This window comes from Mya arenaria, chromosome 5 (assembly GCF_026914265.1).
Source record: "Mya arenaria isolate MELC-2E11 chromosome 5, ASM2691426v1".
NCBI classification, from domain to species: Eukaryota; Metazoa; Mollusca; class Bivalvia; order Myida; family Myidae; genus Mya; species Mya arenaria.
Genome location: NC_069126.1, coordinates 66,199,809 through 66,211,990, shown reverse-complemented (window position 1 = coordinate 66,211,990; position 12,182 = coordinate 66,199,809). Strand labels below are relative to the sequence as shown.

Here is a 12,182-nt window from a genome sequence, read left to right as displayed (position 1 = left end):
TTTCATGAGCAACGCAGCCAAAAATAATCTGTAGACACTTTATCATAGTTTTATGCAAATCGCTGCTGGTTATTGAAAAAATACTGCCATACTGTGTAATGGTATATTTGACCTTGTTTCTCAACAGTCCTTTTGATCCGACGACCTTGTTGAAGATATGTTTGCCGACGTGAGAGTCGACGGCACTGAGCGGGTCGTCAAAGAGGTAGACGTCGGCGTTGTGGTACACTGCACGCGCAAGGCTTACTCGCTGCTTCTGACCTCCCGACAAGTTGATACCCTGATACATACAATATAACACATCAAAATTATAACATTTTAATACTAACCACTTTTTTAAATAACCCCCTGCAAGAACCGCTACTTGGGAGTGGAATGATCTAGCTGTACTTGAGATAAAAAGACATCTTAACGAAAACACTTTCTTTTGTTTCGTTGATGACACAAACAAAGTTTAAACAAAATTATCGTGTTTTTATTATGAATAGGCGTAACCAGTTGTTATGTACCTAATGCAAAGTTTCCTTCTCCTCATAAAAGCACTTTCAAGTTGAGGGTAAAGCCAGCCCCTTGTGTTAAGGCTTCAACACCTCAACGAAAGTATGAGTTTTAACATTACCTTTTCGCCGATCTCTGTCATATCCCCACCCTGGAGTATCTCAAGGTCCTGCTCGAGAGCACATGCTTCAATCACCTGGCGGTACTTGTTCTGGTCCAGCTCTTTACCAAACAAGATGTTGTCCCGGACGGTGGCGTTTTGAATCCAAGCCTGCTGTGCGACATAAGCCACAGAGCCCTGGAAAAGGTCCATAATCGAAACATTAAAGGCCTGGTTTAAGAAATGTCTGGCGTGTCCACCCCAGCTATGCATCCCCTTTGTATTGCCATGTTGGTAAAGCAGGGAGGAAAATTTCACGTGTATTGTTTATAGGTGATTTGCCAACAGGGGCCGAGTTCATTGTTAAAGGACTGCATCGGTTATCCTTAGACATGCATTGTTCTGATATCTGGTTGACGAGGACTATCTGGTTGACGAGGACAAACACCAGAAGGCAATGCATATTAGGACCAATTAAACCCTCGCGCAAACCCTGGATTTGTATATTAAAATTGTAATTTTATTTTGGGGGGTGTGGGGTTGGGTTTGGGGATGACTTATAGAAGGCTTTAAGATTATATGCATGTGTCATATACAGCATCTACCAATCACAAGCGAATTTCAACATCTGAACGATATGCGTTTCCGTGCAGTAGAGTTTAATATCGCAGGTTTTCAATTTATATTGAAACGATCATTGAAAGTTATTGCTTGCTTTGTTAGATGAGTTCCAAACTTATATGACCAATCAAAACTTCTTTACAATCGATTTAAGTCTGTTGTTCCACCGAAGGTTTTGTTTCGACATTTCCTATGACGAAACATACCATAGAACCATACAAAACAACCCGGAAAGTGTTAAATATGCAATTATTACCGTCTGAATAAAGTTATATTCAACACTTACCTTCACTTTTACTGTACCGGAAATTCTCTCCATTTCTCCGAGCAAGGCAGAAACAAGAGACGATTTTCCCGCTCCGACCTGCCCCACGACAGCGACTAGCTTACCATCACCCACTTCAATGTTGATACTGAAAAAGTAAAACGTAAATGCAACCATGTTCGGACTGAGGACTAGTCCATTGCCACTGGCACTGGATTTTCAAACTCAATCATTTAAAAAAATCTTCGGTATTATGATTTTTAGTTTAGAATTATATTTTTTTTTATTTAAAATAAAAATAAAAAATGATTGAGTTTGAAAATCAGGTGCCAGTGTCAATTGCTCACATTTTTTCCCAAATTCTATTGTTATAAATTATATTCAAAGGTGCACAAAATAGGTTGATGCAAACATTTTATGTAAATTTAAATGCAATATTATGTTTAACTCATTTGACTTTAATGATTAAAACAAAACAATATATGATTTGAGTAAAAATAATGTATTATGGATATGTTGGAGCTTTTCATTTGTTGCCAAGTAGTTATTAATTGAAAATAAAACTTTACTTATAATGGATAATATCGTACATCTGTACACAAATCACATTTTTTTGTTTGTTTTATTTTGATCATTTAGTAAGTCAAATGAGTAAAACCTATAATAATGCATTACAATCAAAATTGGCATCAACTTATATTGTACCCCTTTAAAATGTCAAGGGAGGATTGTTAGGCCGGCAGACAATATACTCTGCTAGAAACGGAATATACTTGTACTGGTAATACTTACTACGTTTTGTCATGGGTTTGACATAACCGACAATATATCTTAACATAGCATACAAATTCTTACTCTTGCAGAGTTGGTGTTCCCGTCTTTGACCAAGAGAAGACGCCATTTTCTATCGACATCGCGTGATCTACAAGGGAAAAAATCATATAGTTTAAACCATAAACTCTGTCTTTATTTTTAAATTTAAAAACTAAATTATAGTAGTTTTCGGAATGAAATCGAAAAATACAAGAGCATGAATTATCACGTGACTTAGCTACCTGAAAAGTCGGTTCGGATCACGTTGTTGGGATCGATATCCTCGTTCTGTAGGAATCGGCTGATTCGACCGAGGGACACATTACACTGCCAAAGTACAGTTATTGATAACAGAACAATTTTCATCAAAACTTAAGATGTTGAGTTGTAACAGTTTTATTATTTAACTACATGCATTCAAACAGGAAACACATGAAGAGTGTTACTATGAATGGCCTGTAGGTCAAGAAAGGCGCTGATAATGATGAATACATATATAAAGTCTTCCAAAACAAAGGACTCGAGGAACGACGGTATTTTGATAAAAATACAGAAGCTGAACCCTCCCAAAAGAATAAATAGTATTTGAAGATGTCAAATCACTAACAAAAATAAAATATTCGATCGTTGAATTTAGATTTTGAATGGGCTGAAATTCTAAAAAGTGTTTAGAACTCAAAAAAACTTACTATAGTAAACACTTTGAAGGGAAAAGTTCGACCAATGTTTCACGCCATAAAATCATTCTTACTTGAACAACATAGGAGATAATCATTGGAAGGAGGTTGATGGGGAATCGGAGGATGTTGAACAGCGACAGGGACACGAAGGCCTTGTTGGCGTCCAATTGGTTCTGGTCGTCAATCAGGATGTAGGTAGCGAACGTCGCTAGCGTCACCTGATTTTTGGAATTGAAGTTTATACATTTATCGCGTCAGCCAATAAATTGACAGCATTATTACATGCGGCGCTCAATTGACAATCACAACGCTAATTGTTATTTTTTTAAGTGAGGCCGCTCCGCCAGGCAGTTCTATTATAGCTAAACTCCTTTGCAATGGAATGTTTTAATGAATTACTAGCGGTTATAACATCTATTGATCTCCACGGACAAGAAACTACCTACATTCTGGAAAAAAATCCTTAATCATGTAAATGATACATAAAAAGAAAATTCCATTCCATTGTATAAATCCGATTAATATTTCCAAAAAAAAAGTGTTTAAGAACTTACCAAGAACGGTGCAGACGACCAGAAGAACGTACTAACGGCTCCCAGGTATGCCGCCTTCTTTATAACGTTCAATTCCTTATTCCGGACTTCGAGGATCTTTTTCTCAAAAGACGGCTCCCATGCATACAGTTTGAGAACCTGCAGCAGAGGGACATAAGTAGGTTTATGAGTTATTTATTTATCATAAAGGTACATCTTTTCTTATTTTAAGCGATTTGGTACAGCGAGAACGGCTATTGCTCAAATTACTTTATCGCTACAAATGTGGGAAGTTTATTGAGTTGAAGGTACATGACCTCTTGTTTATAGAAAACCTACTAAATCAATGTTCTTGAAAACTCTTGCAAACTGTCAAAATGTGTGTACGTTATAGACTATGTATTGTAACTAGTTCACTTATCCAAGCGGCACACTCACCTTGATTCCATTGAGAACTTCATTCATTAGTTTGATCCTAGAGTCTTTCAAGGTCATCTGTTGGACCTGGAACTTCCGCATCTTGGTAGCGATCACGGCGTTAACGGGCATTAGCAGAATCAGTATGCCCAGCCCAGCCAGGACGGACGGTCCCAAAGTGTTCCACAGCAATACCATGGCCAGAATCATCTGTACAGGCGCAGACCATAACATCCACAGGTAGCCTGGAAGGTAGGCGAATAATTTAAACACAGTTTGCATTGTTTTTAGTTCACAGGGTCACTCAAACTTTAACTTCAATTTTTAAACTTTGATCTTGTTTATGCTCAGAGGAATCACCCTTCCAGAATGAATTAGCCAAATCCGCTTAATAAAGGCAGAATGTCATGTTGCAATGGAACTGAAAGGGTTCCGGTTACATGTAAACACTATATATAAAAACTCTTTTCCGTGATTGAAGGTTATTGTATATAAATGTTTCGACTTATTGCATATTATCATGAATAATAAACCCTTTCAGGCAGGCTGTAACATCATATCGGGGTAGGTATTCATAAAACATCTTAGATCATGTCCTATCTTATGTCGATTTCCTAAAAAGAATCATTGCCAAATTACAAGAAAAGTATAAGTGTTTTTTATATATATGTTTTTTATATATATATAAATATGTATTTTCTATAAAGCAATGAAAATAAAGTATTTCATAAGTGATTAAGTTATTTTTTCATATGATCAGGTTGATACTAAAATTTGGAAAGTGACTTAAAGGGACGGTACTCCGTATGATAAAACAGCGAAAAAAAAATGTCGAAAACTGACATAAACTTGGTATCGATGAGTACAATGCATTGGAACTTACTAACTGAAGTACCACATAGTTTACAATTAATTTATTTTCGCTGTTTTTTCGTATTTTTCCATTAAAAAATATATCTAGGTATGTCTACCTAGTAGAATTCATTCCTTATGCGTGATTGGCTAGTCGATGTTATCACGTGATATGAACATGTTAGGTATATAGCTTAGATATTCCAACAGTTAGAGTAAGCCTTCGTAGCAAAGTGAATACAGCACTGGACTGCAATTTTGGCGACACCGGTTCGAACCCGGTCTCCGACTCGATTTTAGTTTTACATTTTGGTATGTTTTTTAAAATTATGATATCAAAGAGTAAAACATTTTATTAAATAATTGTCCTGAGATTCGTTACAGAAAAAAAACTTTTTTGGTGCCAATCTGGTGTCCAGTCCCTTTAATTAAGATAAGAAATCCATTCATAATATGAAGTTTTATAAATACCAGTCAATAGGTCAAAACTAACTGGCTATACACACACATACTAGTGACTGCCAACTCTCCTTTACCTGTAAGGTCTTGCAGGCGTTGACAGTCCACAGACATCAGGTTGACAATTTCTCCTACTGTAGATGTCTGCTTGGCTTCACTCGTCATTGTCAGAGCCTGCAAAAGTCAAACTGGATTAATACTGGCTTAAAATTCTCGACCGTCACAATTTGACACAGCAAGTGCCATGTCTATTAGTTTGACTGCGCTAATGTAACTATTTTTGAAATTGCAAAATAGTGTTAAAAGCCTACAAATACTTGCATACGTTTACAGGGATACAGTCCGGATGTTTTAAAGCAATTAGCCCATGTGGTCGGATTTCTGGAAGCGTCAGTAGCTTAGCTTTCGAAAAACAGGTACATGCACATATATCCGTCCTAAATAGAATTTGATCGATTCACTTTTTGTAACAGGAGCAAAAATGAAATTTCATTTTTTTAACAACTAAATTACGACATCCTTATAAACACGTATTCATCACCACCTTCTCCACGACACCCCATTAATCACGTGCTCATACCTTATTGTAAACAGCCGCAATCAGGGCCGACTTGACCCTCATACCCGCGGTCATACTGGCGTGGAAATTCTGGTGGAAGAAGATGGACTGGGTCATTGCAACGACGAATAAGGAGGCGGCGTAGACGTACCCCTTCCATACGTAAGGTTCGTTTTCTTTGTTTTCAACGTAACTAATCAGCAGGCTGAAATTTGAAACACATTGCATGGAAGTGAACCAGTTTCCGATCAGCAACAAGAAAATTTAACGCTGAAGTGAAAGAAATTATGGTCATATTTGATTTCTTATACAATATCTCCCGACGTTTTTTAACCCATCCTCGGCACCCCAGTGTATCATAACCTACATAAAAGTATTACATAGGTGCCGAGGATGTTTCAACCCGATAACACGGCAATTTAATAAAACCTACGCCGGAGCAAAATTAATATTATAAGTATTATATTCGTATAACACACGCCAAACCCTTGAAAATATTACCCAAAAATACTCCTGATTTTCACCTTCAATGAAAACACACAGTAGCATCATAGTACACTAACCTGAGCACCAAAGGGCTGACAAACTGTAGACCATCATATACCAACTTGCACGCCCAACCCTTCAATATAGCCCATCCAAAACATTTGACGATCACTTTTAACAGTGACGGGCTAGCTTGATTCTTTTTTGTCTCATTTTCTGTAATACAATCATTATACGTATGTCAAATGTCGTTATATATAATTATTAAATTGAATATTTATACATGTCACTGTTACCACCATTCAACAATTAACACTACACGTTGTGTAATAAAGGGATATAAAAATGTCTATATCGGCAATCTGGATGTTCTTGTGATACTCCATCCAATATGGCGGCGTACAGTCTTTTTCCATTTTTAACTGCACCCATTGCATTTACAAAACGCCTATGTAAATGAGGTGTTCCCAAGATTTCTCAGATGACGAAACACATATAACAAAAAGAAAATTTCAATTGGCGCCTTTCCTGTTGTTTCAAGAACATAAAAGTGTTTCTTAGAATGATGTGCACTACAACTCTACCTTTCTTTTTATCATCTTCCTTTTTGGTGGATGCATTAATGCCATATTTCCCGCCCGATGACGCAAGCAGCGGCGTGTGTTCCGATGATGATGTCAGCCGGTTGGTAAAGCTCGTCTCGTGCTGTCCATGGTAACTGTCTTTTTTCGCCCTGGTAATTCAAAACAAAAGCTGTGAACATCGGGGGATACCACCAATATACGTCTGCGATTTGCATAGTTGTGTACCGTGGGCTAGGAAAATCTCCTAATCATGAATGATTAATGAGGTAGTTTGATTGGTTCCGCAAGGTACCAATGCGAAAACATGCATCATAGGCATACTCATGAATAATTAATGAGGTAGTTCCATTGGTTCCGCAAGGTACCAATGCGAAAACATGCATCATTCGCATACTCATGAATAATTAATGAGGTAGTTTCATTGGTTCCGCAAGGTACCAATGCGGAAACATGCATCAATACGCATACTCATGAATAATTAATGAGGTAGTTTCATTGGTTCCGCAAGGTACCAATGCGGAAACATGCATCATACGCATACTCATGTATTTCCGTAGAAAAAGTATTCTGGCGAAAGCCTGAGGAAAGAACTGACAATAAAGGATTATTAAAAATTATTAAAATACGGAAAAAGCAACGTGGTTTCCAACGATGGCTTATAAATAACATTTTTGTTGACTAACAAGTAATCGAGTTTCTGTTTTAAATTTGCAGAACAAAACTGAACAGATCATGAACAGAACAGAACATATGTTTATTAATTAAGCGTATACATAGGTATATCGTCTTTTCATATGTACCATTAAATTTATATTATATATGTCAATGGAAAGTACATTGTAAGATATTCAATTTATATACACCAACAAGGTATAACAACATGTATAAAATGTACATGTTATAGAATTGTTTCTAAAATTCATGATGATTTGTCTTGATATTACTGTCTTGAAATTTCTAAATGTATAAAATCAAACATTGCAAAATATGAACTAGCCTACAACAGTGATATACATCTGCCTTCTTGGTTTCATAGACAGAACCTTGGTTTAATAGACAGAACCTTGGTTTCATAGACAGAACCGTGGTTTCATAGACAGAACTGTGGTTTCATAGACAGAACCTTGGTTTCATAGACAGAACCTTGGTTTCATAGACAGAACCTTGGTTACATAGACAGAACCGTGGTTTCATAGATTGAACCTTGGTTACATAGACAGAACGTTGGTTTCATAGACAGAACCTTGGTTTCATAGACAGAACCTTGGTTTCATAGACAGAGCCTTGGTTTCATAGACAGAACCGTGGTTTCATAGACAGAACCTTGGTTTCATAGACAGAACCTTGGTTTCGTAGACAGAACCTTGGTTTCATAGACAGAGCCTTGGTTTCATAGACAGAACCTTGGTTTCATAGACAGAACCTTGGTTTCATGGACAGAACCTTGGTTTCATAGACAGAACCTTGGTTTCATAGGCAGAGCCTTGGTTTCGTAGACAGAGCCTTGGTTTCCTAGACAGAGCCTTGGTTTCGTAGACAGAACCTTGGTTTCGTAAACAGAACCTTGGTTTCCTAGACGGCGCCTTGGTTTCATAGACAGAGCCTTGGTTTCGTAGACAGAACCTTGGTTTCATAGACAGAACCTTGGTTTCATAGTCAGAGCCTTGGTTTCATAGACAGAACCTTGGTTTCATAGACAGAACATTGGTTTCATAGACAGAGCCTTGGTTTCATAGACATAACCTTCGTTTCATAGACATAGCCTTGGTTTCGTAGACAGAACCGTGGTTTCATAGCCATAACCTTGGTTTCATAGACAGAGCCTTGGTTTCATAGCCATAACCTTGGTTTCATAGACAGAGCCTTGGTTTCATAGACAGAACCTTGGTTTCATAGCCATAACCTTGGTTTCATAGACAGAACCGTGGTTTCAGAGACAGAACCTTGGTTTCATAGACAGAGCCTTGGTTTCATAGACAGAGCCTTTGTTTCATAGACAGAGCCTTGGTTTCATAGACAGAACCTTGGTTTCATAGCCATAACCCTGGTTTCATAGACAGAACCAAGGTTTCATAGACTGAACCTTGGTTTTATAGATAGAACCTTGGTTTCATAGACAGAACCTTGGTTTCATAGACAGAACAGCTGTCTTGGTTTCATATACAGACCATACTAAGCTACATCTGTACAAGGTATTTCGAAAGAAAGGGAGGGCGAGAGAAGAATTCTTACAGAATGAAGGGGCTTCATCAATATAAGGCAAAACATATTCAAAAAGTTGAAAGCATGATTCATTAGACATTTTTGCCATTCAAAGTTAGGACGAATGGAGAAAGTCACGAACATTCGTGATCTGAATATAAATTTTATTTTAAATATTTGCCTCCATTGAATCAATATACATTATTCATAAGGATCATTGTATTTATACACAAGATTTTATCGTTTTCATGCTTTCATATGACACATCCAGTTACAACTATATTTAACATATTATGTCATTTGTATATGGGTTGAAGGCCATGCGTGGCAATACATATACCGGTATGATATGTTACGTTATGTGTTGAAGGCCATGCGTGGCAATACATATACCGGTATGATATGTTACGTTATGTGTTGAAGGCCATGCGTGGCAATACATATACCGGTATGATATCATACGTTATGTGTTGAAGGCCATGCGTGGCAATACATATGTGGCAATACATATACCGGTATGATATCATACGTTATGTGTGGAAGGCCATGCGTGGCAATACATATACCGGTATGATATGATACATTATGGTATGTCAATGATAAGCGCATCCCATCTACTCACTATGTTGTATTGTAACACACGTATAAGACTGTTAACATTATGGCAAGGGATTTAACACACAGCCAACATGTTATTTATACAATAGAAACTAGGAAGCTACTTGTTTCTTACCGTCTTTCCTTTAATTTTCTGTAAAAAGCAGAAAACGTAATATTTGTATATGTGACCGTTCCTATCAAAAGGTTAATCTAATGACGCGGAGATGGACATTATTTTATCAAATGTCTACGTTTTTAGACTATACGCTAGTCCTTTTTTTTTGTATATTTACAGTAGCCCGACTGTGATGTTTGTTCGTGTTTGTGAATAACAAGGCGGTCACAAAATACGAGAACAGCATATTAACGAAAGGATCTCTGATTTACTTTAGGTGTGAAAATGTATGGTTGGTCAGTGACTAAAAAAATACTTCACTACAACGACCGACCATTTTTGAAGACATACAACCAGAACTAAAGATTGAAACCAGCAGGAAGTAAGAATATTTCGATACTCTGTATGGTAGATTATGAAATACTTGTAATACTGAGGTGTGAGTGTTTAAATAGTAGCAGCAACACAATCGAATAAACGTTATAAAGGTTAAAGTGTTTAAATGTCCCCAACAGTATATTTCTTATAATATCATACTTTGAAAACGTCATTCACTTCTTCCAGCAGCAAACGACAAAAAAGCAGACGACTACTTACTGTTTTTGTCTCGCTCTCGCGAGCTCGTGCTTCCACGCGCGCAAGACGTCAGGGATGAATGAATCTGATTGGTCACGAGGATGAAGTTCCCATAATTCCCCATCTTTGATTCCATGTTTGTAGATCTGGACCACTAACCTGTAGGAGACAGGGCTTAAGTTATGCACAATTATTAAGGAAAGATATCGTGACGTCATTAACATAAATATTATGAAAGACTGATCGCCTACGTGCAACTTCAATAAATTAACTTCTTTGAAACCATGCTTTTAACTCCGGTATGCGAGAGGATAAGATCAATCATATTTAATTATATAATAATAATAATAATAATAATAATAATAATAATAATAATAATATACAGTGTGTGTGTGTGTGTACCTCGCGATCAATTACGTCATTTATGCTACGCCGGAAGGCAACATTTTGCTTCAAATGAAAACTTAAAACAAAGATATAAACTTTTCTTTTTCTTCACCATTTTAAATGAATCATATGGACATCTATGCTGCTTAAAGAGCCCAGCCTGTGTTTTATAATCGGTGTTTTTTTGTTTGTTTTTTTGATGATTAGTTTCCTCAAACACTTTGACAAACCTGTTTCCCAAATAATGTATTGACAGTGCTCCATCAGGCGGCCGTTTTGTGAAAAGGTTTATCGAAGTGTTTTAAGAAACTAAACTCTTAATCAAACTCTTGTGAAAAACCGAAGGCGGTGCTCTGTAAGCGGCGTAGACTGCGCTATGTTTCATTTAAAATGGTGAAGATATAGTAATATTATCTTAGTTTAAAGTCTTCATTCAAATAAAAATATTGCCTTCCGACGTAGCATTTATGACTAAATTTATCACGTGGTATACACACACTGGTATATGATCATCATAAGTGTGTCCCATTACATATTTGGCTCACAGTCGATTTTAGGCGAAAACACAGTCATGTAGCATTCTATCTACTTCATTTGAGAGCCACAGTTACTATGCGCCAAATACAAATGTGCGACATCGACAAATATGCCATGATGTTGATTATTTTTAATCTTACGGTACACTTGAAACTTAAGCACAACTGTGTTCATCAAGCTGTGAAAGTTTTCGTCAGGTTTCATGAATGTTATGAGGAAAACTATGGTGGAATATAACTGCCGTAAGATAACCAGATAGCGTTTGCTAATTGTTTCGTGTTAACCACTTAATTTTCGCGATACTTTTCTAGCCATCTAGTTAATATTCGCGATACTTTTTATGGTAAGTTAAATATCATCAGACTAAAAAACAGGATTGAAAGTGCCCACAGTTGCCACCTTCTACCCCCCTTAGCTGTACAACACTAACAGGTTGACTAGTTATGGTTTACAAATTCTACTTAATAAGTAACATAATATCTGGCTCAATTAAGCCTATCAATAAAGGTGTTTTTTTCGCGACATGAAAGGGGATTAGAGACTAGAACAAAATCCTCAACATTAACGAAAGTTTCCATTTAATAGCAGCATAGATCATTGAAACGTATTTCTCGAATATCGCTTATTGCAAAGTTAATACATCTGAACAAATCTGTTTGAAGTAAAAGAACTTACGATGTGATCCAATTAAATGTAAGCTGGGATGGAAACGAGGCTGTTGCTTCTGGACACTGGGGCTGAAACATGGACCAAATTGGATCTCAGTGACAAAGCTTAAATGTTAAAGATAAAAGGGTATATATAACAGCTATAAATGCATTTAACAAGCGCTTAAATCACAGCAAATTCGATATTGATAATTGATAAAAAAACACACATAAAAATCAAAGCAATGAAA

At 36.8% G+C, this 12,182-nt stretch overlaps 1 protein-coding gene across 5 annotated transcripts in view; it reads right to left on the bottom strand.

Moving 5' to 3' along the window:
- The window catches only part of LOC128234223 (multidrug resistance-associated protein 1-like), a 35,660-nt gene that overhangs the window by 13,839 nt on the left and 9,639 nt on the right, over nucleotides 1-12,182 (bottom strand). For 3 of the 5 annotated variants that reach the window (XM_052948312.1, XM_052948313.1, XM_052948311.1), the window contains exons 6-20: nucleotides 11,960-12,021; nucleotides 10,382-10,519; nucleotides 9,803-9,820; nucleotides 6,868-7,019; nucleotides 6,361-6,499; nucleotides 5,819-6,002; nucleotides 5,316-5,412; nucleotides 3,949-4,172; nucleotides 3,532-3,669; nucleotides 3,049-3,195; nucleotides 2,540-2,624; nucleotides 2,340-2,406; nucleotides 1,506-1,632; nucleotides 620-796; nucleotides 113-280 (exon numbers count right to left, since the gene is read on the bottom strand). In XM_052948312.1, coding sequence (XP_052804272.1) covers nucleotides 113-280; nucleotides 620-796; nucleotides 1,506-1,632; nucleotides 2,340-2,406; nucleotides 2,540-2,624; nucleotides 3,049-3,195; nucleotides 3,532-3,669; nucleotides 3,949-4,172; nucleotides 5,316-5,412; nucleotides 5,819-6,002; nucleotides 6,361-6,499; nucleotides 6,868-7,019; nucleotides 9,803-9,820; nucleotides 10,382-10,519; nucleotides 11,960-12,021 — 1,923 coding nt within the window. The remainder of the gene's footprint in view (nucleotides 1-112; nucleotides 281-619; nucleotides 797-1,505; nucleotides 1,633-2,339; nucleotides 2,407-2,539; nucleotides 2,625-3,048; nucleotides 3,196-3,531; nucleotides 3,670-3,948; nucleotides 4,173-5,315; nucleotides 5,413-5,818; nucleotides 6,003-6,360; nucleotides 6,500-6,867; nucleotides 7,020-9,802; nucleotides 9,821-10,381; nucleotides 10,520-11,959; nucleotides 12,022-12,182) is intronic. The other 2 variants (XM_052948314.1, XM_052948315.1) reach the window with 2 other exon arrangements.